Genomic DNA, 24467 nt, shown 5'->3' with positions numbered 1-24467 from the left:
TCTCTATCCTCCCCCCTCCCCCTCACCTCCTCTCTCTCCTCACCTCTCCACCTCACCTCCTGTCTCTCCTCACCTCTTCTCTCTCCCTATCCCCTCTCCCACACCCCATCTCACCCCCACCCCTTCTCTTCAAATCCCTGTAATAACCTCACCCCACTTACCCCTCTCGCCTCCACACCCTCTCTCTCACTCTGCTCTCTCCCCCTTCACCCACTCCCTCACCCTCACAACCTCTCATCCACCTGTTCCCTCTCTCCGCTGTCCCCTCTCCCTCCATCTCTCACTCTCTCCCCCCTCACCCCATCTCTCCTTTGCCCTCTCTCTTCCCACACTCTCCCAATCTCTGTCCTCTCCTGCACCTCCTCATCTCTCCCCTCTTCTCAGGAATCTCGGGGAAAAGCCAATTCCTCTTTGCCGCTGTCTTCACCACCCGCTACCTCGACCTGTTCACTAACTTCATCTCCTTCTACAACACTTGCATGAAGGTACTGTTCCTGTGGGAGCTGTGCGTCAGACCGTTACCGGAGCCTCTGAAGGGATGGTGGGAGGGAGTTTCACTGTGTGTCTGACCCCAGGTGTGTGTGATGGGACGGTGTGGAGGGAGATTCACTCTGTGTCTGTCCCCGGGAGTGTGTGATGGGACGGTGGGGAGGGAGTTTCACTCTGTGTCTGACTCTGGGAGTGTGTGATGGGACGGTGTGGAGGGAGCTTCACTCTGTGTCTGACCCCGGGAGTGTGTGATGGGACGGTGTGGAGGGAGCTTCACTCTGTGTCTGACCCCGGGAGTGTGTGATGGGACGGTGTGGAGGGAGCTTCACTCTGTGTCTGACCCCGGAAGTGTGTGATGGGACGGTGTGGAGGGAGATTCACTCTGTGTCCGACCCCGGGAGTGTGTGATGGGACGGTGTGGAGGGAGATTCACTCTGTGTCTGACCCCTTTTTTTTTATTTAAACAAAATTCTTTATTACAAATGTCGGTGCTATACAATATTTACAAACCCAGTGAATAACACATTTACTACACTACAAACAGACAATACATGTTAAACCAATATATTGCCATCCTCATCAATGATGGCATTTACACCCCGCGGAGCCCAACGGTCCCGGAACATCTCTACGGTCGCCGTGGACTGCGCGTATTCCTTTTCAATGTTCACCCGGGCTCGAACATACCCCCTAAACATAGCCAGGCAGTCCGCCCGGGGAGAACCTCCTGGCACCCTTTTCCAGGAGCCACGGATGGCAATTTTCGCCAGCCCCAGGAGCAAGTTGACAAGGACATCCTCATCCCTCTGTGCCCCCCTCCTTACTGGATGACCATATATGAATAGGGTGGGACTGAAATGCAACCAGAAGGCGAGAAGCAGCCCACGCAAATACGCGAAAAGGGGCTGCAGCCTCACACACTCCACGTACATATGGTACACGGTCTCCTCCAGCCCGCAGAAGTGACACGCGGCTGGGAGATCCGTGTACAAACTAAAGAACTTATTGCAGGGCACCGCTTTATGCAGCACCCTCCAGCCGAGATCCCCAAGGTGCATGGGAAGGACTCCCTTGTAGAGGGACTTCCACTGGGGACCCCCCTCACCTCCAGGTGGAAAGACCGACCGCCATGGCGTGTCGAGACGGTGGACAAATGCTAGGAAGTGGAGGGTGTGGAGCAGCAGCCCATAAAGGTACCTCCTGCCTGCATCCCTGAATGGGATTGTGGGTGTCGATGAAAGACGGCTCAAGTTGTGTGGATTCGTCTCTCGGGTAAGGCTGCGGGGCCTGGGCCCGACGAGCAGCTCAGCCCGAGTTGTTCCACACACCTGAGCCGCACTGACATCCGTTGAGACAGGGCAAGGGTCGGCCAGGACCCCGCCCTCTGCCAGAAGAGGGGATTCCCGGCCTGAGGCAACCATGTTCCAGACTCTCAGTAGGTCCTGATAGAAGCCGGGCAGCCTCTGCAAAGCAGCACGGCTGACGCCCGCCGGTGGTAGCTGCATATCTTCGGCAAGACAGCAGCCCCTCCGGAGGAAGAAAGTCGCCAACACGTGCCACCTGGGAGGGTGCTCGGCGTACAGGAATCTCTGCAGCGTCCTGAGGCGGAGAGCCGCCAGTCGTGTGCGTACACACACCAGCGACTGTCCGCCCTCTCCTTCTGGGAGACTCAGAACCGCTGCAGAGACCCAGTGCTTCCTGTTTCCCCAGAAGAAGTCCACTAGCTTCCTCTGCATTCTCGTGACAAAAGGGGCGGGGGGGGGGCCAAGGTAACCATCCGGTATTATGACCACCACCCTGCCTCGATAGGAAAGCACCCTGAGAAGGCCTGACCAGCGCCCTAGCCGGGCCATGACCTTTGTCTCCAGGTCCTGCCAGTTCGCCAGCCAGGTCTCCCCAGAAGGACTCAGGTAGACTCCCAGATAGAGAAGGCGTCTGGTGCTCCACTCAAAAGCTCTCACCTCCTCCGGCAGGGAGTCCACCTGCCACTGGCCTACTAAGAGACCGGAACATTTCGCCCAGTTGATCCTGGCGGAGGATGCTGCCGAGAAAACATCTTGGCACTCGCGCATCCTCCGCAGGTCACAGGGGTCTGTCATCATGAGGAGTACGTCATCGGCGTAGGCCGAGAGGATGACCCCCATGTCCGGTTCGCGCAGAACCAGACCTGTCAGCCTTCGCCGAAGAAGGCTGAGGAATGGCTCGACACAGATCGCATACAGTTGACCGGACATGGGGCACCCTTGACGCACTCCTCTTCGGAAGTGGATAGGTCCTGTCAATGATCCATTAATTTTAACTAGGCACTCTGCGGCAGAGTACAGGAGCCGAACTCGGGCCACAAAGTGTGGTCCGAGCCCAAAAGCCTGCAGGGTGCCCACCAGGAAACTGTGGTCCACCCGGTCAAAAGCCTTCTCCTGGTCAAGAGAAAGAAACGCTGCCGGGGTCCCAGTCTCCTGGAGTAGGTGGATCAGGTCCCGTACTAGGTGGACATTGTCCTGGATGGAGCGGCCCGGGACTGTATAAGATTGGTCAGGATGGACCACCTGTCCAATTACCGAACCCAGACGGTTGGCCATTGCCCGGGCGAAGATCTTGTAGTCCGCGCACAAGAGGGAGACCGGCCGCCAGTTCTTTAGCAGGCGGAGGTCTCCCTTCTTGGGCAGTAGGACCACAACAGCTCCTTGCCATGAGAGGGGCATTTCTCCGGTGGCTAGGCTCTCCCCTAGGACAAGGCTGTAATCATCCCCCAGGACATCCCAAAAAGCCTGATAAAACTCAACACTCAGTCCATCCAAACCAGGGGACTTGCCCCTCCGGAGTTGCCGAAGGGCAGTGGACAGCTCCTCCCGAGTCAGGGGGGCATCCAGACGCACTGCGTCCTCTGGGCTGACCTTCGGCAAATCCTCCCAGACCTCATTACACGCCTCCGCATTTGACGGATCAGGCGAGAATAAGGACCGATAGAATGAACGGACCTCGTTGTTAATTCCATCAGGGTCCGTGATGGAGGAGCCATCGGCAGCCAGCAGCTCCACTAGCTGCTTTTGAACTCCCCGCCACCTTTCCAACGAGTAGAAGAAGGGTGAGCCACGGTCCAAATCCTGCAGCATTTGGATCCGTGACCTCACGTACGCACCTCGGGACTGCTGAAGCTGCAGGTTCCTTCGTGCGTCCTTCTTCTCCTGGTATTCCTGCTACAGCTGTTGGTCTCCAGCGGTCGGACCGAGGCGGGACTCCAGGTCAAGCAACGCTCTCTCAAGCCGCTCAACCTCAGAGCTCCGCCTCTTTGTCGACCCCCTAGTGTACTCCCGACATAAAATCCGGATGTGGGCTTTGCCCACATCCCACCATAGCCGTAGGGAGCAGAACTCTCTCCGCCTCTCCTTCCAGGAGACCCAGAACGCTCGGAACGAATCCTGGAATCGGCTGTCCTCCAGCAGCCGGTTGTTAAAATGCCAATACCCGGATCCCACCCGAGGGTGTAGTGGAATAAATTCCATCCACACAAGGTGATGATCCGAGCACGACACCGGCCGCATGGAGGACGCCGACACGCGGGAGACGTAGGCCCGAGAGATGTAAATGCGGTCTATCCTGGAACCTCCTTCTCTAGACCTTCTCGAGAAGGCGCTAGAGTCGGGGTGAAGATTCCGCCAGCTGTCCACCAAGTCAAAGGAGCCGACTAGCTCCTTTAACTCTTTTGCCGATGCTGGGTCGCGTTGGAGGCCCGAACGGTCCTCCGCCTCGAGGGTACAATTGAAATCTCCCCTGAGGATGACGCAATCCCCAGGATCGATGCAGGGTGGACAGCTGGCAGAATAGGCGCGTCTGCATCACACCGCGCCTGGGAGCATACACATTGATAAAATGCAATGGTACGCCATCCAGGCGCACAACCAGGTGGAGCAGACGGCCGGGCACAACGTCCTGGACTCTTTCAATTACTGGCTGGAAGGTCGGGGCCAACAGGATCGCCACCCCGCTAGAAATGGAGCTGAGGTGGCTCATGTAGACCCCGCCCCGCCACTCCAGGAGCCAAGCAGACTCGTCCCCAGGGATGGTATGGGTTTCCTGCAGGAAACTCACCGTATACCGCCCATCCCTGAGGGCTGAGAGATTGTTATGCCTGCGAAGAGGACCCCTGCTGCCGTTTACATTGAGACTAGCTATGGTAAGCTTCATGGCGGGAGCACACTAGGGCTCAGCAGCTGTGCCCATTTCGGTGAGAGCGGAGGCGCCCTCCACCACACTGTCCGGAAAGAAAGCAAGGTTACTTTTTGCCTTCCGGGCTCGAGCGGTACCAGCGACACCCTGTGACCCACCATCCCCCGTAGGAGCGAGGCTGCTTCTCCCTCTGATGTCCCTTACTAGGTCATCTAGGAAAGATTTTAGTTGCCGTCTGTCGTTCCCCGCCACCGCATTCCTCTTTCCCTTTCCCTTTCGTCCGAGGATGACTCGCAGGGACCTCACCAGCCTCGGCATGCTGGGCCAGCGAAGCGAGGCTAGTTGAGGCCGGTGCTTGGCACCCTCAGAGGTAAGAATGAAATGCTTAATTTCCTCTACAGGTATCAATGGGGACTTCTCAGGAGGGGTGAGGATGTCCATTATTTCACTATCGAAAGAGTTCCCCTCCAACCCGTCACTGCAGACAGAATCCCCATCGGCCTCCCCGCATGTTCCAAAAGATGGCTGCGCATGTGACCCATACCGCGCAGCGGGCACCTCGCTCTTACCTGCCCGCTCCACCGTCGCATCAGCCTCATCCACATTTGCGACAGTGGAGGGATAATCCCCAGGGACTCCCTACAAGTCATTAATTGCTGGGGTCGACGTGCACAGAAAAACGCCCTCCCCAGGGGGCAGGCATAGAGGGGAACCTGGCACCTTTGGTCCAAGGGATTCACAAGCAGCCTGGTGCTGAGAATGAGAGAGCTTTGTCTCGTCTCCTCTTACACTATTCGGTACACTGGCCTCCAGAGAGGCGCTGACTTGTAGGTCCTGGGTGGAGGCCTCCAGGGCTGCCTCATTTGTGCAAACAGGGCTATCACAAGCTTTTTGCACAACCACACCATCTACCCCAGGACTGGTGGCTACATCTGGGGACTCAGGTTTAGAACCAACCCCTACCCGGATTCCCACCCCTTCCTGGGACTCCCCCACATCTACATCCCCTGCCCTCTTGCAGGAACGTTCCCTTCTCCTCTTCACGCCGGAGGAGCACACAGGTGCAGGCTTCACCGATGGGGCGGCGCTTTCTGTTTCCATCGCCCCGTCTGCTTGCGCACCTCCCCGAGCCCCACGCTCCACTTCAGGCGAAATGGGCGTGAGCTCTGCGGCCTCAAAGGCCCGCTTCTTACTGTGTTTGGATTTCCCCTTTGCCTTCTTGCTCCGCACAGACTCCACCCCGTCCCCCACCTGAACCACAGGGAGAGGAGCAGGGACCGACCCAACCGTAGGAGTAGGGACAGGGGTAGGGGTAGGGGCACGGTGAGGGGCTGGGGCAGGATCACGGGCGGGGGCAGGGTCAGATGCAGGCGCAGACGCACGCGCAGGAGTAGGATCAGGGGCAGAGGTAGCTGGGGCACTGGTGCCCAGAGTGGGCTCCCTCGGGTTCCGGGCGGCAGGACAGTCCCTCCAAAAGTGCCCCACCCCCCTGCACGCATGGCACCGCGGGCGCTCGGAGCTCCAGTACACCTGATAATCCACTCCCTCGTGCTGGACAGTAAACCGGCCCTCAACATCGTCCTCCCTCTCCAGCTGCATGAATACCTGACGCCGGAAAGAGATTACGGTGCGGAGGGTGCGCCTTTAAATTTGTGTCGGATGGCAGTGATCTCCGACCTTACTTGCCCTAAACGGGCCAGTGGGGGAAGCAAGTCCTCATTTGGAATGAAAGGCTTAACATGCCCAAGCACGATACGTTGCGTGGGGGCCGTCACCAGCTCCATAGGTAAAAAGATGTTGTCTACCGTGACTCCCCTGCTTAGGGCCCGGTGCACTACCTCTTCATTCGCCAGATAGAACACCGCCTTTCCGAACTCCTTCTCGGTGGCCAGAATACCACCTTTCCCCACAAGGTCCTCCATTGCCTCCGTACACTTTTCTAGTGTCATTCCAGGGCGCAAAATACATTGCACCCCACGTTCCACCTTCACCGACCGGAACAGGGCGTTGTCCGAGGCCGGGGAGGCAGCCGCCCTCGCGTAACTCCCCGAAGGCCCGCGACTCCCTGGAGACCGGTCCGGCATGCTGGCGCTCTTTCCAGTCCGAGAATCCTACAGCGGTGCCGGTTAGAAGTCCTGGAACGAGTCGAATAACTGGCCGGGAAAGTTTGCAGTCGACAGTTCCTCGCTGGCTCGGCGCCAGGAAAGGCTCCGTCGGACTTGCAGAGACCCAGGCCGGGAGAGGCCGAAACGTCCTTCCAGATGCTCCGGCACCAACACCGGACGAAAATCAGGAAAACAATGGAGGAGGAGCGTTGCCCCGATGTCAATGGGGGGGAACGACGGCGTTTGCCTCCGGTTTTGGAGCGAACCGGCTTCCTGGCGAGTTGCCAGCGGCCGCAGCTGGGAGCTACGCAGTTAGCAGCCGCCAACAAACCCAGCCCAAACCGGCAGTAAAACTGCACACCGAGTTTCCACACCAGCGCCGTCACTCACTCAGTTGTCCAAGAGACTTTTAGAGCCACCTCCAAAGTATTCCACGAACTTTATCCAGTAGTTTTGCCTTGATTTCTCCCAGCTCAGTCAGCACAGCTCCTCTCTGTGTCTGACCCCGGGAGTGTTTGATGGGACAGTGAGGAGGGAGATTCACTCTGTGTCTGACCCTGGGAGTGTGTGATGGGACAGTGTGGAGGGAGATTCACTCTGTGTCTGACCCAGGGAGTGTGTGATGTGACGGTGTGGAGGGAGATTCACTCTGTGCTTGACTCCGGGAGTGTGTGATGGGACGGTGTGGAGGGAGATTCACTCTGTGTCTGATCCCGGGAGTGTGTGATATGATGGTGTAGAGAGAGATTCACTCTGTGTCTGACCCTGGGAGTGTGTGATGGGACAGTGAGGAGGGAGCTTCACTCTGTGTCTGACCCCAGGAGTGTGTGATGGGACGGTGTGGAGAGAGCTTCACTCTGTGCTTGACTCCGGGAGTGTGTGATGGGACGGTGAGGAGGGGACTTCATTGTCTTTCTGATCCTAGGAATGTGTGATGAGACTCTAAGATTTTGGAGCAAAATAAGGCCATTTGACCCATTGAGTCTAGCAAAGAATTTCAGAGATTCACCACTCTCTGGCTGAAGAAATTCCTGCTCATCTCCATTCTAAAAGGACACCTGTCTGTTCTGAGGCTGACTGCTCTGGTCCTAAACACTCCACATCCATTTTCGCCATCTGATAGGTTTCAATGTGGTCGCTTCTCGTTCTTCTGAATTCCAGCAAATACAGGCCCAGAGCCATCAAATATTCTCTTTCAAATGTTCTTATTGTGAAGCAACATCAGCTTAACCACAACCGATAATGTCCTGAAGTACAATGCTTCTTTTTTCTTTTCTTTCTTATAACAACATAATGAAAATCAAATGAATGTAAACAAGCAAAAAGCAAAGGAACCACCCTGTCTCCTTTCCCCTTCCCAACCCTCCCCTCTCCTCACCCCTCCTGTATGTGCTGGTTAGGTCCAACTGTCCCCACACTTAGTTCAGCTGTCAGTCTCTTCTAAATACAACCGTAATGGTTGCCAGATTTTTTCAAATTCCTTGAGTCTGTCCTTGATAACGTATCTTATCCTCTCTGGATGCAGAGTATCCATTAATGTAGCCAGCCATTGTCTGAGTGGTGGAGTTTCCTCCTTTTCCCAGAGCATCAGTGTGAGTTTCTTTCCATTAAGTATGCCTTAGGTCAGGAGTTGTTGCTGGGTAGCCTGGAATTTATTTGACCTCACAGAAGTTCCAAAAATTACTAAAATGGGGTCTGGTATTACCTGAACCTTTAGTACCTTCGATAGGACCTCAGATATTTGCTTCCAATACTCTTATATCCCGGGACATAAAGCATAACTATGTAACAAACTTGCCTCCGAGGACTTGCATTTCTCGCACATTCGGGACACCGCTGGGAATATTTTATGAATCCTTACTTTTGAGTAATGTAGTCAATGTAGGATTTTAAACTGTATTAAACAATGCCTGGCATTGATAGAGCAGGAGTTAACATACTCCAAAGCCTCAGTCCATCTATCTCTGTACCCAACTCCTTTTCCCACTCTGTTTTAATATTATCCATTGTTGTATGACACTTGTTTTGTTTGGCATCATACAGATAGGCGCTGATGTGTTTACACATGAATAATTACTTTGGTTCTGTCTTGACTAAGGAGGATATAAATAATCTTCCAGAAATAGTAGGGGACAGAGGGTCTAGTGAGATGGAGGAACTGAGTGAAATACATGTTAGTAGGGAAGTGGTGTTAGGTAAATTGAAGGGATTAAAGGCAGATAAATCCCCAGAGCCAGATGGTCTGCATCCCAGAGTGCTTAAGGAAGTAGCCCAAGAAATAGTGGATGCATTAGTGATAATTTTTCAAAACTCGTTAGATTCTGGACTAGTTCCTGAGGATTAGAGGGTGGCTAATGTAACCCCACTTTTTAAAAAAGGAGGGAGAGAGAAACCGGGGAATTATAGACCGGTTAGCCTAACGTCGGTGGTGGGGAAACTGCTGGAGTCAGTTATCAAAGATATGATAACAGCACATTTGGAAAGCGGTGAAATCATCGGACAAAGTCAGCATGGATTTGTGAAAGGAAAATCATGTCTGACGAATCTCATAGAATTTTTTGAGGATGTAACTAGTAGAGTGGATAGGAGAGAACCAGTGGATGTGGTATATTTGGATTTTCAAAAGGCTTTTGACAAGATCCCACACGAGATTAGTGTGCAAACTTAAAGCACACAGTATTGGGGGTAAGGTATTGATGTGGATAGAGAATTGGTTAGCAGACAGGAAGCAAAGAGTGGGAATAAACGGGACCTTTTCAGAATGGCAGGCAGTGACTAGTGGGGTACCACAAGGCTCAGTGCTGGGATCCCAGTTGTTTACAATATATATTAATGACTTGGATGAGGGAATTAAATGCAGCATCTCCAAGTTTGTGGATGACACGAAGCTGGGCAGCAGTGTTAGCTGTGAGGAGGATGCTAAGAGGATGCAGGGTGACTTGGATAGGTTGGGTGAGTGGGCAAATTCATGGCAGATGCAATTTAATGTGGATAAATATGAAGTTATCCACTTTGGTGGCAAAAATAGGAAAACAGATTATTATCGGAATGGTGGCCGATTAGGAAAAGGGGAGGTGCAATGAGACCTGGGTGTCATTATACACCAGTCATTGAAAGTGGGCATGCAGGTACAGCAGGCGGTGAAAAAGGCGAATGGTATGCTGGCATTTATAGCGAGAGGATTCGAGTACAGGAGCAGGGAGGTACTACTGCAGTTGTACAAGGCCCTGGTGAGACCACACCTGGAGTATTGTCTGCAGTTTTGGTCCCCTAATCTGAGGAAAGACATCCTTGCCATAGAGGGAGTACAAAGAAGGTTCACCAGATTGATTCCTGGGATGGCAGGACTTTCATATGAAGAAAGACTGGATGAACTGGGCTTGTACTCGTTGGAATTTAGAAGATTGAGGGGGGATCTGATTGAAACGTATAAAATCCTAAAGGGATTGGACAGGCTAGATGCAGGAAGATTGTTCCCGACGTTGGGGAAGTCCAGAACGAGGGGTCACAGTTTGAGGATAAGGGGGAAGCCTTTTAGTACTGAGATTAGGAAAAACTTCTTCACACAGAGAGTGGTGAATCTGTGGAATTCTCTGCCACAGGAAACAGTTGAGGCCAGTTCATTGGCTATATTTAAGAGGGAGTTAGATATGGCCCTTGTGGCTATGGGGATCAGGGGGTATGGAGGGAAGGCTGGTGCAGGGTTCTGAGTTGGATGATCAGCCATGATCATAATAAATGGCGGTGCAGGCTCGAAGGGCCGAATGGCCTACTCCTGCACCTATTTTCTGTGTTTCTATGTCTATGTTCTGTCCCTAAACATGATCTTAAATGATTATCTAATTTATCAGGTTCAGCCATCTCAAAATCAGAAAGATGTGATCTTATATAGTGTCTTAGCTGGAGGTACCTGAAAAAAATGACTCTTTTGCAATCTGAATTTGTCCTGGAGCTGCCGAAATGATGCAAAAATCCCTTGTATGTATGTCTCCAACGCTGCGTATCCCTAATTCTCGCCATGCATCAAAGGCCCCGTCTATACATGAGGGAATAAAAGAGGGGTTTGCTGATATAGGTACAAGGAAAGATAATGTTCTGAGTTTCAAATGCTTCCCCATTTGTCTCCACATCTGTATGGTCCCATGGATAATGGGATTGCCTCTATAAAAGGCTTTATTTAACCGAATAGGGGACATAGTGATTGCCCCTATGGAGTATGGTAGGCAATCCTCACGCCCCATCTCCAACCATCCGGGAAGTACAACTGTGTCATCTATCCGGTATGCTATATGGCTAATGTTAGCAGCCCAGTGATAAAAAGTAAAGTTGGGTACTGTAGTGCCAGCCTCCCTCTAGTCTTATTCTTGGAGAGATGTACTTTCCTAATGCGATGGGCTTTATAATTCCATATAAAAGGTAGAGTTATCGAAACTAATCCTTCAAAAAAGGTTTTGGTAAGATATACGGGCAGGTTCTGAAATAGAGCAGTTGGGGAAGAAAGATCATCTTGACTGCATGTATTCTACCCACTAAAGAAATTGGGATTGTCTACCAAAATTCTATTTTCTTTTTAATCTTTCCAATTAGAGGGATAAAATTTGCTTCAAATAGAGAACTATACTTTTTGGTTATTGCAATTCCAAGGTAAGTAAACCTCTGAAGAGTTATTTTGAATGGAAATTGTTTAAGCCCCTCCTGTTCTTCTGCACAAAATAATCTGCAGATGCTGGGGCCAAAGCAACACTCACCACAAGCTGGAGGAACTCAGCAGGTTGGGCAGCATCCGTGGAAAAGATCGGTCGACGTTTCGGGCCGGAACCCTTTGTCAGGACCGATCTTTTCCACGGATGCTGCCCAACCTGCTGAGTTCCTCCAGCTTGTGGTGAGTGTTCCTGTTCTTCTACTTGGACTGGGAATAATTCACTTTTCCCCCAGTTAATCTTTTACCCCGAGAAAGTGCCAAATAAATTGACTATTTCCAGCAAAATTGGAATAGTAATATATGGTTTCGTTACGAACAACAAAACATCGTCCGCGTAACGGAAAATTTTGTTGTTAGTATATTCTGTATTGTACCAATAAATGTTGAGGTGAGAACGTATAGTCTCCGCCAGTGGTTCCAGGGCCAACTCAAACAATAAGGAGCTTAATGCACGGCCCTGTCTTGCGCCCCTGTGCAAACTGAATGGTTCCGAGAGGGTCTGATTAGTTAGTATTTTAGCACTAGGGTTACTGTACAGTAGCTTAATCCAAGTTATAAATTTGTCTCCCATTCCAAATTTTTTCGAAACCTCGTGGAGGTATTGCCATTCCACTTGGTGGAATGCTTTCTCAGCATCTAAACTTAATATTATAAGGTCTTCCTTACGATGTCTTGGAGAATGCATTATATTAAGAAGGCGCCTGATGTTATGGAAAGAATTCCTTTTAGGGATAAACCCTGTTTGATCTGAGTGCACCAGTTTATTTATCTGCTGACTGAGTCTCCTTGCCAGCGTTTTAGCCAAAATTTTCTGATCCGAATTTAGCAGTGAAATCAGCCTATAAGATTCTACCTCCTCTGGGTCTTTGTCCTTCTTCAGAATAAGCGTGATAATGGCCTCGTTCAGGGTTTGGGGTAACCTGCCAGTATCAAACAACTTTCTGTATATCCTTACCATACAAGGTGCTAATAAGTCACTAAACTTCTTATAAAACTCATTACCCATTCCATCTGAACCTGGACTCTTGCCATTTTTCAGGGATCTTATTGTCCTTACTATTTCGTCATTTGTAACTCTGCTTCCAAAGCCTGACACTTTGTCAGATTGAGTGAAGGTAGCCTACAAGTGTCCAGAAATGTATGCACGCTCCCCGTCGGTACATTAGATTGAGATGCATATAATTTTTCATAATACTGACGGAATCTTCGATAAATGTCTTTGTGTGACATCAACGGAGCGCCCGAGTCTGGTTTAGTTTTATGAATGGCCCGATCACTTTCCAATTTGCGTAGCTGTCTTGCCAGCAATTTGTGCGGTCTATCACCAAATTCAAAGCAATTCTGTTTTGTAAACATGAAGGCTCTGCAATCCTTTCTGAGAGTATTTGGTTAAGTTTGTATTTTAATGCTGAAATTCTGTTGTATTTTTCAGCGGATGGTTGTCACGCATTCTCCGTGTCTAGTTTACATATTTGTTCTTCTAGTTCTATTTGTTCTGCTCTACTACGTTTCTTTAGGGAAGACTGAAAAGAAATTATACATACTCTAACATAAGCTTTAAATATTTCCCATAGTAGTCCTGGGGGTGTTTCACTATTATCAGTTGTTTCAAAAAACAATAAAATTTGCGATTCTAAATACTCACAACATTTTGGGTTTGAGGATTAAACCTCCAATTTCTATGTATTTGCGTTGATTCACCCAGCTCCAGTGAGAAAGTAACAGGGCTGTGGTCTGAGATGACAATATTATGATATCTTATCGACTTGTGGCAATATTTTGCCATCAAGGAGGAAATAGACAATCCTAGTATATACATTATGAACTCCAGAGTGGAATGAATACTCTCTCCCTGCAGGGTTGAATAGTCTCCATATCTCACACAGATTCATATTGTCTATATATGTTCTCAGCAGGTTACTTGGTAATGCACTTTGATTGGGAGATCTGTCTAAATATGTATCCAGAACAAAATTAAAATCCCCTCCAATAATCAGGTTAGTGCTGGAGACTTCTGGTATCAATCATAGAACTCGTCTAAAAAATTCCGGGTCATCCCAGTTTGGTCCGTAGATATTCAGTAAGGTTACTGGCGTAGATTGTATTTCCCCAGTAACTATAACATATCTCCCATCCTCGTCCGCTATTGTTGTTAGGTGATGAAATGGAACGTTTCTGCGAATTATTATTGCCACACCCCTAGATTTCATTGGAAACTTTGAGGCCTATCCACTTGCCCCTAATTTTACAGTGAGCTTCATTCTTCAAATGTGTTTCCTGCAAGAAGATCACATTGGCCTGTAGCGACTTTAGGTGAGACAGCACTTTACCCCTTTTCACCGGCTCAATAATCCCATTTACATTCCAGGACAAAAAATAATGCAATTTCTTGTTCCCTGACCTCCTACCATCTCAGTATTTAACATCTCTATGATAATGTTTTTGATCTGTTCTGGACCTTGTAAATCTGTTGGTCATTAGAAATGAATGGATCCTAAACAGCACTCCCTTACTCCTGTCCCTCCCTCCCCCCCACAACCCCCATCGCCCTTGAAAGCTCGGAATAACCAACAAAAAAACCATATCTCCACACACAAATACACCTAGTCAAAACTCTAGGAATAACTTCTTGATCTCTAATACTTCTCTGAATCAATTTAGCAGCTCCCCAGTTATATAGATGGTCACAGAGCCAAATCTGGCATCGGAATGAAAAAACCGAGAAAAACTAGCAAACAGAGATTATCGAGATGTTAAAGTGAGTGTGATTCTCAAAGCTATAACTTACTCTAGCACCAGAAAGTCTAGCACCATTAACAACATACTCCTCATACAACACCAGTTTAGACCAACTCTTATTACTACCTGTGCACTCATAGGGCCTTAATCCGACATAGTACAATCCAAATATCTCAAAGAGTCCTGTTTTCTACAGGGATTAGAGACAGGGCCTCATTAATGTCCCAAACGTTCACTATTTCCTACCGCAGGGTTTTACTTGTGGCATCTTCATTCTGTAAGGGGTTTCTTCTCGCTGTGCACAGTCACTTCTCAGTGTTTCCCAAATGACGTTCTGCATACCAGCGAGCTTCTTCTGGATCTGTAAGCACCGCCTCAGTTCCATTAATTGTCACTTGTAGCTTCGCGGGATAGAGGAGGCCAAACTTGACTCCGGGTTCGTCCCGCAGCAACCTCCCGACCGGTGTGAAAGCTGCACATCGTTTAGCCACCGTGGATGGAAGGTCTCTGAAGATCTGAATCCTTTGTCCTTGATATTGTAGATTCTTGGTACCTATCGCCTTTTGCATTGTATCTTCAAATACATAGCAATAATGGATCCTCACGATCAGGTGTCGCGGCGGCTCGTTGTCCCCTGGGCGCTTCCAAAGTGCTCTAAATGCTCGGTCTATCACCAGAGCTTCTTCCAAGTTTAGAGCTTCTTATAGCATCTGTGCCGCGAAATCTCTTGTCTTCTGCCCATCTTCCTTCCCCTCTCGTAGGCCCGCAATTGTCAGATTCTGTTGTTTCGAACGTCCCTCTAAATCCAGGCATTTTTCAGAAAGTTGTTCAACTTGCCCACCAAGTCGTTTCACCTTGCCTTCCAGCTCCACAACTATGTCCGAAGCTCCATTAGCCGACTCTGCTACCTCTTTCAGAGTTTGATCTTGTGTATTCAACTGGGCTTTCAATGCGGTAATCGCAGTGTCATTTTCCGCTTTCAACGAAGCAATTTCACTTCTCAAAGAGGCTGCGACCTCTGCAACCTTTTCTTCAATTTTCTTACAGATGTCTGACTTCATCGTAGTTAGCTCTGCACGTAGCAGCTCTGTGGCCACCAATACTGCATTGTTGTCCATACCCTGTGACGTGGCTCCATGTGGCCCTCACTCGTGAGCTCCGAGGCGTCAATTGGACCTGTTTCTTCGTTTGTCTCTTCCTCTTCTCGGCATTTTGTAGCGCACTCCTTCACTCTTTCTCCTTCTGGTACGTATTGAAGAGCACCTCCCCTTCGTTTGGTACCCTAGACCTCAAACTGACTTTGTGTAAATGAAGTTTTAACATCAAATCTGCTGGAGCTACAGGAGGATGCGTCCTACTTGCTCATGGCTCAACAACGCCCCCACCGTCAAATGTTCTTCATATGACAAACCGTTGAATCTTGGAATCGTTTTTGTGAACATCTTTTGAACTCTGTCCAGTGTCAGCACATCCTTTCTAAGATAAGGGGCCCAAACCTGCTCACAATGCTCCAAGTGAGGCCTCACCAGTGCTTTATAAAGTCTCAACATTACATCCTTGCTTTTATATTCTAGATCTCTTGAAATAATTGCTAACATTGCATTTGCCTTCCTCACCACCAACTGCTAGTTAACCTTTAGGGACTCTCAAATCCCTTAGTCTCTTTACTTCCTGCCCCTCCACTATCTTCATATAGTCTGCAAACTTTGTAACAAAGCCATCTATTCCATCATCCAAATCATCGGTATGAAACATTTAAGTAATGGATCCCATCACAGTGCCCTGTGGAACATGGCGGGCAGCCAGAAAAGGCTCCCTTTATTCCCACTACAGATTTATCCATGCTGGAATCTTTCCTGTGATACCACTGGCTCGTAGTTTGTTAAGCAGCCTCATGTGTAGCACCTCGACAAAGGCCTTCTGAAAATCCAAGTACACAACATCAGCCAATTCTCCTTTGTCTATCTCGCTTGTTAATTCTTCAAAGAATTCCAACAGATTTGTCAGGCAAGATTTCCCCTTGAGGAACGTGCTGGAGGAATTCCCTTTGAATTCCCTTGAGGAAACCATACTGACCACGGCCTGTTTTATCATGGGCTTCCAGGCACCCTGAGACCTCATCCTCAATAATCAACTCCAGCAACTTCCCAATCGTAGAGTAACTGGCCTATAATTTCATTTTTTCCTGCTTCTCTCCCTTCTTGAAGATGGAGTGACATTTGCAATTTTTCAGACTTCTGGAACTATTCCAGAATCTCATGATTTTTGGATCCTCATTACTTTGCCTGTTGGATCTCTTCAGCCACCTCTTTCAGAACTCTGGGGTGTGCACCATCTGATTTATCTACCTTCAGACCTTTCAGTTTCCCAGGAACCTTCTCCCGAGTAATAGTAACTTCACACACTTCACACTTCCACCACACTGCAAGTGCTTTCTGCTGTGAAAACTAATGCAAAGTACTTATTTAGTTCATCAGCCATTTCCTTGCCCCCATTACTATCTCTCCAGCATTGTTTTCTGGTGGACCGATATCCACTCTCACCTCTCCTTTACACTTCATGTATCTGAAGAAACTATTGGTATTCTCTCTAATATTATTGGCTAGTTTACTTCCTAATAACTTTTTAGTTGCCTTCCGTTGGTATTTGAAAGCTTCCCAAATCCTCTAACTTGCCACTAATTTTTGCTCTATTATATGCCCTCTCTTTGGCTTGTATGTTGGCTTTGACTTCGCTTGTTAGTCGCGGTTGTGTCTTCTTTCCATTAGTATACTTCAACCTCTTTGGGATGTATATATTCTGTCCTTTCCGAACTGCTTCCAGAAATTCCAGCCATTGCTGCTGTGCCATCATCCCTGCCAGTGTTCTTTTCCAATCATTTCTGGCCAACTCCTCTCTCATGCCTCTGTAATTCCCTTTGCTCCACTATAATACTGATATATCTGACTTTAGCTTCCCCTTCTCAAAATTCAGAGTGAATTCAATCATGTTATAATCATTGTCCCCGAAGGGTTCTTTTACTTTAGGCTCTCTGATCAATTTTGGTTCCTTACACAACTCCCAATCCAGAATAGCTGATCCCCTAGTGGGCTCAACCATAAACTGCTCTAAAAAGCCATCTCATAGGCAATCTAGAAACTCCCCCTCTTGGAATCAAGCACCAACCTGATTTTCCCAATCTCCCTACGTATTGAAATCCCCCATGACTGTTGTGATATTGCCCTTTTGGCATGCATTTTCTGTCTCTCTTAGTAACCTGTAGACCACATCCTTACTATTGAGTCGGGGTCTGTATATAATTCCCGTCAAGGTCTTTTTACCCTTTCAGTTCCTTAGCTCTATCCACCTTCTGATCCTATATCTCCCTTTTCCAAAGATTTGCTTTCATATTTTTACCAACAGAGCAACGCCACCCACTCATCCTTCCGACGCAGTGTGTGTCCTTGGACTTGAAGCTCCCAGCTATGATCTTCTCTCAGCCATGATGCCAGTTGCTGCTCTGGGATGGTGTGGGGGAACTTTCACTCTGTGTGAAGGGATGCTGTGTCTGACCCAGGGCTGTTTCTATTTCAGCTTGTCTATATCAGCTGCTCCTATGGAACAGTGTGGTTGATTTACTCCAAGTTTAAAGCCACTTATGATGGAAACCATGACACGTTTCGGGTGGAATTTCTGCTGGTTCCTACTGCCATTTTGGCCTTTCTTGTCAACCATGACTTCAGTCCTCTTGAGGTACGAATGCTTTACTATTAAGGAACGTGTACATACTCTTAGACCTGAGTGCTAACCTCCGAACCCATGCTCTGTGGAGAACCCGGACAGATGTTGACGTGATCAACTCTGACAGATGCTGACGCACTCCATCCCCAGATGTTTCCCCTTTCTGTTTGTAAGATATTGCTGCTGTCTATGAATAGAAGTTGTCACTCTCAGCCCCGGGGACACTGTTAATCTCCAACCCCCAGACGCTGTCACCCTCCAACCCCCAGACGCTGTCACCCTCCAACCCCCAGGCACAGTCGCCCTCCAACCCCCAGACGCTGTCGCACTCCAACCCCCAGGTGCAGTCACCCTCCGACCCTCAGGTAGAGTCACCCTCCAAACCCCAGGTACAGTCAACCTCCGACCCTCAGGTACAGTCACCCTCCAAACCCCAGGTACAGTCACCCTCCGACCCTCAGGTACAGTCACCCTCCGACCCTCAGGTACAGTCACCCTCCAACCCTCAGGTAGAGTCACCCTCCAAACCCCAGGTACAGTCACCCTCCGACCCTCAGGTACAGTCACCCTCCGACCCTCAGGTACAGTCACCCTCCAACCCTCAGGTAGAGTCACCCTCCAAACCCCAGGTACAGTCAACCTCCGACCCTCAGGTAGAGTCACCCTCCAAACCCCAGGTACAGTCAACCTCCGACCCTCAGGTACAGTCACCCTCCAAACCCCAGGTACAGTCACCCTCCGACCCTCAGGTACAGTCACCCTCTGACCCTCGGGTAGAGTCACCCTCCAAACCCCAGGTACAGTCACCCTCCGACCCTCAGGTAGAGTCACCCTCCAAACCCCAGGTACAGTCAACCTCCGACCCTCAGGTACAGTCACCCTCCAAACCCCAGGTACAGTCACCCTCCGACCCTCAGGTACAGTCACCCTCCGACCCTCAGGTAGAGTCACCCTCCAAACCCCAGGTATGGTCACCCACCAACCCCTGGACACTGTCACCCACCAAACCCCAGGTACAGTCGCCCACCAACCCCCAGGTACAGTCGCCCACCAACCCCCAGGTACAATCGCCTACCAACCCCCAGGTACAGTCACCCTCCAACACCCAGGTACAGTCGCCCACCAACACCCAGGTACAGTCGCCCACCAACCCCTGGACACTGTCACCCACCAACCCCCAGGTACAGTCGCCCACCAACTCCCAGGTACAGTCGCCCACCAACCCCCAGGTACAGTCACCCTCTAACCTCCAGTACAGTTGCCCATCAACCCCTGGACACAGTCACCCACCAAACCCCAGGTACAGTCACCCACCAACCCCTGGACACTGTCACCCACCAAACCCCAGGTACAGTCGCCCACCAACCCCCGGATGCTGTCACCCTCCAACCCCCAGGTACGGTCACCCACCAACTCCCAGGTACAGTTGCCCACCAACCCCTGCACACTGTCACCCACCAGCCCCCAGGTACAGTCGCCCACCAACTCCCAGGTACAGTCACCCACCAACACCCAGACGCTGTCACCCTCCAACCCCCACGTACAGTCGCCCACCAACCCCCGGACGCTGTCACCCTCCAACCCCCAGGTACAGTCGCCCACCAACCCTTGGACACTGTCACCCACCAACCCCCAGGTACAGTCACTCACCAACCCCCAGGTACAGTCACCCTCTAACCCCCAGGTACAGTTGCCCACCAACCCCTGGACACTGTCACCCACCAACCCCCAGGTACAGTCACCCTCTAACCTCCAGTACAGTTGCCCATCAACCCCTGGACACAGTCACCCACCAAACCCCAGGTACAGTCACCCACCAACCCCTGGACACTGTCACCCACCAAACCCCAGGTACAGTCGCCCACCAACCCCCGGACGCTGTCACCCTCCAACCCCCAGGTACGGTCACCCACCAACTCCCAGGTACAGTTGCCCACCAACCCCTGCACACTGTCACCCACCAGCCCCCAGGTACAGTCGCCCACCAACCCCTGGACACTGTCACCCTCCAACCCCCAGGTACGGTCGCCCACCAACTCCCAGGTACAGTCGCCCACCAACCCCCGGACGCTGTCACCCTCCAATCCCCAGGTACAGTCGCCCACCAGCCCCCAGGTGCAGTCGCCCACCAACCCCTGGACACAGTCGCCCACCAACCCCCAGGTACAGTCGCCCACCAACCCCCAGGTACAGTTGCCCACCAACCCCTGGACACTGTCACCCTCCAACCCCCAGGTACAGTCGCCCACCAGCTCCCAGGTACAGTCACCCTCCAATCCCCAGGTGGAGTTGCCCACCAACCCCTGGACACTGTCACCCACCGACCCCCAGGTACAGTCGTCCACCAACTCCCAGGTACAGTTGCCCACCAACCCCCAGGTACAGTCACCCTCCAACCCCCGGACGCTGTCACCCTCCAACCCCCAGGTACAGTCACCCACCAACCCCCAGGTACAGTCCTGAGGACGCTGTGGCTCTTCATTCCCCGGACGTTTCCCCACTCCGCTACCCAGATGTCGATACTCCCCATTGCCAGATGCTTCCCTTCTCCATTCTGCAGGGGTTGTCCCTCTCGGCTCCCCAGATGTTGACCTGTCCCCCCCTGGCCTTGGCAGATCATGTGGACCTTCTCGATCTACCTGGAGTCGGTGGCCATCTTGCCGCAGCTGTTCATGGTGAGTAAGACGGGCGAGGCGGAGACCATCACCAGCCACTACCTCTTCGCCTTGGGCCTGTATCGTGGTCTCTACCTCCTCAACTGGATATGGCGCTTCTACTCTGAGGCCTTCTTCGACCTGATCGTCATCGTTGCCGGCATCGTCCAGACCGTCCTCTACTGTGACTTCTTTTACTTGTACATCACCAAAGGTAGGTCCCGCCTCGTGGGTGAGGGGTCAGCCCGTGGGTGAGGGGTCAGCCCGTGGGTGAGAGGGTCCCGTGGGTGAGGGGGTCCCGTGGGTGAGGGATCAGTCCGTGGGTGAGGGGTCAGTCCGTGGGTGAGAGGTCAGCCTGTGGGTGAGGGGTCCCGTGGGTGAGGGGTCAGCCCATGGGTGAGAGGTCAGTCCGTGGGTGAGGGGTCAGTCCGTGGGTGAGAGGTCAGCCTGTGGGTGAGGGGTCCCGTGGGTGAGGGATCAGTCCGTGGGTGAGGGGTCAGCCCCTGGGTGAGAGGTCAGTCCGTGGGTGAGGGGTCAGTCCGTGGGTGAGAGGTCAGCCTGTGGGTGAGGGGTCCCGTGGGTGAGGGGTCAGCCAGCGGGTGAGAGGTCAGCCCACGGGTGAGGGGTCAGCCCGCAGGTGAGGGATCAGCTCGCGGGTGAGGGATCAGCCCGTGGGTGAGGGGTCAGCCTGTGGGTGAGAGGTCAGTCCGTGGGTGAGGGGTCAGTCCGTGGGTGAGAGGTCAGCCTGTGGGTGAGGGGTCCCGTGAGTGAGGGGTCAGCCCGTGGGTGAGGGGTCAGCCAGCGGGTGAGAGGTCAGCCCACGGGTGAGGGGTCAGCCCGCAGGTGAGGGATCAGCTCGCGGGTGAGGGATCAGCCCGTGGGTGAGGGGTCAGCCTGTGGGTGAGGGGTCAGCCCGCGAGTGAGGGGTCAGCCCGTGGGTGAGGGGTTCCGTGGGTGAGGGGCCCCACAGGTGAGGGGCCCTGTGGATGAGGGGTCAGCCCGTGGGTGAGGGGTCAGCCTGTGGGTGAGGGGTCAGCCAGCAGGTGAGGGGTCAGCCCGCGAGTGAGGGGTCAGCCCGTGGGTGAGGGGTTCCGTGGGTGAGGGGTCAGCCCGTGGGTGAGGGGCCCCACAGGTGAGGGGCCCTGTGGATGAGGGGTCAGCCCGTGGGTGAGGGGTCAGCCTGTGGGTGAGGGGCCCAACGGGTGATGGATCAGCCCGTGGGTGAGGGGTCCCGCGGGTGAGGGGTCAGCCCATGGGTGAGGGGCCCCACAGGTGAGGGGTCAGCCTGTGGGTGAGGGGCAGCTCGCAGGGGGATCGGTCTCTTGCGCTGTGGCGTAAGGAATCTCTTGTGTGGGGGAGTTCATGCAATGAGGGATCTCCCACTGTGGGCCAGCTTGTGGTGTGAGGGAGCTCCTGTGCTGGGGGAGCTCTTGTAGCAGGGAATTTCCCATGATGGGCCAGATTTTGAGGTGAGGGATCTCTCACAATGGGGGATCTCGTGCATTGGGAGAACTTGTGGAGCAATGGATCAGCTGCAGTTCAGGAGCTCACGGGATGAGGGATCTCTCCCAGTGGGGGACCTGCCTGGGTGAGGGATCTCTCCCAGTGGGGGACCTCCCCAGGTGAGGGATCTCTCCCAATGGGGGACCTGCCTGGGTGAGGGATCTCTCACAGTGTGGAACCTCCTCAGGTGAGGGATCTCTCACAGTGGGGGACCTCCTCAGGTGAGGGATCTCTCACAGTGGGGGACCTGCACGGGTGAGGAATCTCTCACAGTGGGGGACCTGCCCAGGTGAGGGATCTCTCACAGTGTGGAACCTCCTCAGGTGAGGGATCTCTCACAGTGGAGGACCTGCACGGGTGAGGGATCTCTCCCAGTGGGGAACCTGCCCGGGTGAGGGATCTCTCATAATGAGGGACCTCATACATTGGGAGAACTTGTGGAGCAATGGATCAGCTGCAGTTCAGGAGCTCACGGGATGAGGGATCTCTCCCAGTGGGGGACCTGCATGGGTGAGGGATCTCTCCCAGTGTGGAACCTCCTCAGGTGAGGGATCTCTCACAGTGGGGGACCTGCCTGGGTGAGGGATCTCTCACAGTGGGGGACCTGCCTGGGTGAGGGATCTCTCCCAGTGGGGGACCTCCCTGGGTGAGGGATCTCTCCCAGTGGGGGACCTGCCTGGGTGAGGGATCTCTCACAGTGTGGAACCTCCCCAGGTGAGGGATCTCTCCCAGTGGGGGACCTGCCTGGGTGAGGGATCTCTCACAGTGTGGAACCTCCTCAGGTGAGGGATCTCTCCCAGTGGGGGACCTGCACGGGTGAGGGATCTCTCCCAGTGGGGGACCTGCCCGGGTGAGGGATCTCTCACAGTGTGGAACCTCCTCAGGTGAAGGATCTCTCACAGTGGGGGACTTGCACGGGTGAGGGATCTCTCCCAGTGGGGGACCTCCCCAGGTGAGGGATCTCTCCCAATGGGGGACCTGCCCGGGTGAGGGATCTCTCACAGTGTGGAACCTTCTCAGGTGAGGGATCTCTCACAGTGGGGGACCTGCATGGGTGAGGGATCTCTCTCAGTGGGGGATCTCCCTGGGTGAGGGATCTCTCCTGGTGAGGGATCTCTCCCAGTGGGGCACTTCCCTCAACGGGGAGCCCTTCACATGAAAGATTGTTCACAATTGGGAGCCTCCCCTTATGCTGTACTCCATCATTACTCCCCTTGCTCCATATCTCCCTCAAACTCTGGGAGGAGATCTCTCCATTGCTCTGCAACGAGACTCTGATTTCGGATTCTCTCGAATGGGTTTGGAGGTTTCCTATCACAAAGGCACAGATCACTCAGCTAAACACTGACGTCTCATTTCCATCTCCCCCCCCCTCTCTCTCTCTTCCCCTCTGTTCCCCTCTCTCCCCCCTCTCTCCCCACTCTCTTCCCCTCTCTACCCTCCCCCTCCCCCTTCTCCCCTCTCCTCCTTCACCCCCTTCCCTCCCCTTCTTCCTTCCTCTTCCCTCCCCTCCCCTCTCCCTCCCCTTCTCCCCTCCCCCTCCCCTCTCCCTCTTCCCTCCCCCTCCCCTCCTTCCGTCCCACACCCCTCCCCTCCTCCTTTGCAGTACTCCAAGGGAAGAAGTTGAGTCTGCCGGCATAGAGGATCTTGACGACAGGAGACGGGATCTCTTTGGAGAGATGTCCATGGGGTGGGGCAGAGATGGGGGGGTGGGTGTGTAGAGATAATTCCTGGGTTTGCTGGTGAAGATGTAAGTGTCTCTCTCCCTTGTGGGTGGGACTTTGGAATCTCCCTGTGCCACGGGACTGAGGGCATCTTTGTGGGCATTAATTGTTCCTGCCCCACCCACATCTCCCCTTGTCCTCTCCCGCCCTTCACTCCCTATCCTCTCCCCGTTCCCTCACCCAATCCTCCCTCCTCCCCCAATTTGCCTGTTGTGCCTCCCCCCCCCCTTACCCCGTTGAGGGTGGAGCCGAGTCTCCCCAGGGTCTGAGCTCCACCCTGTCCATGTCTATATTTTTTCCACTGGGTTTCTGGGATTTCTCTGTCTGGGTTGGGTTGCACTCTGTATATAAACCAGTTGGATTGTAGAATGAGGTTGTGCAAATTGAATAAACTCTCAGCGTTTCAACTTGTCATAATGTCTGCATCTCCCCTCGTCCCTATCTCTGTAACCCCTACACTCCCCCTCCTGTTCAAACCCCTCCCTCACCCCCTCCCTATCTCTCTAACCCCTACACTCCCCCCTCCTGTTCAAACCCCTCCCTCACCCCCTCCCTATCTCTCTAACCCCTACACTCCCCCCTCCTGTTCAAACCCTTCCCTCACCCCCTCCCTATCTCTGTAACCCCTACACTCCCCCCACATTCAAATCCCTCCCTCACCCCC

General features: G+C 52.4%; 1 protein-coding gene across 1 annotated transcript; it reads left to right on the top strand.

Annotated features, from left to right (window-relative positions):
• Positions 1-384: 384 nt before the first annotated feature.
• LOC140192927 (ER lumen protein-retaining receptor 1) lies at positions 385-24220 on the top strand (the record flags this gene model as incomplete). Its single annotated transcript, XM_072250410.1, has 4 exons — positions 385-485; positions 17776-17934; positions 20538-20790; positions 23686-24220. Coding segments are annotated over 4 exons (548 nt in total), but the record flags the coding sequence as incomplete, so codon positions are not given.
• Between the last annotated feature and the right edge of the window lie 247 nt (positions 24221-24467).

This window comes from Mobula birostris, unplaced genomic scaffold (genome assembly GCF_030028105.1).
Source record: "Mobula birostris isolate sMobBir1 unplaced genomic scaffold, sMobBir1.hap1 scaffold_3095, whole genome shotgun sequence".
Taxonomy (NCBI): domain Eukaryota; kingdom Metazoa; phylum Chordata; class Chondrichthyes; order Myliobatiformes; family Myliobatidae; genus Mobula; species Mobula birostris.
Note: the sequence above shows the minus strand (reverse complement) of the source record. Positions and strands in the feature narration are given on the sequence as shown.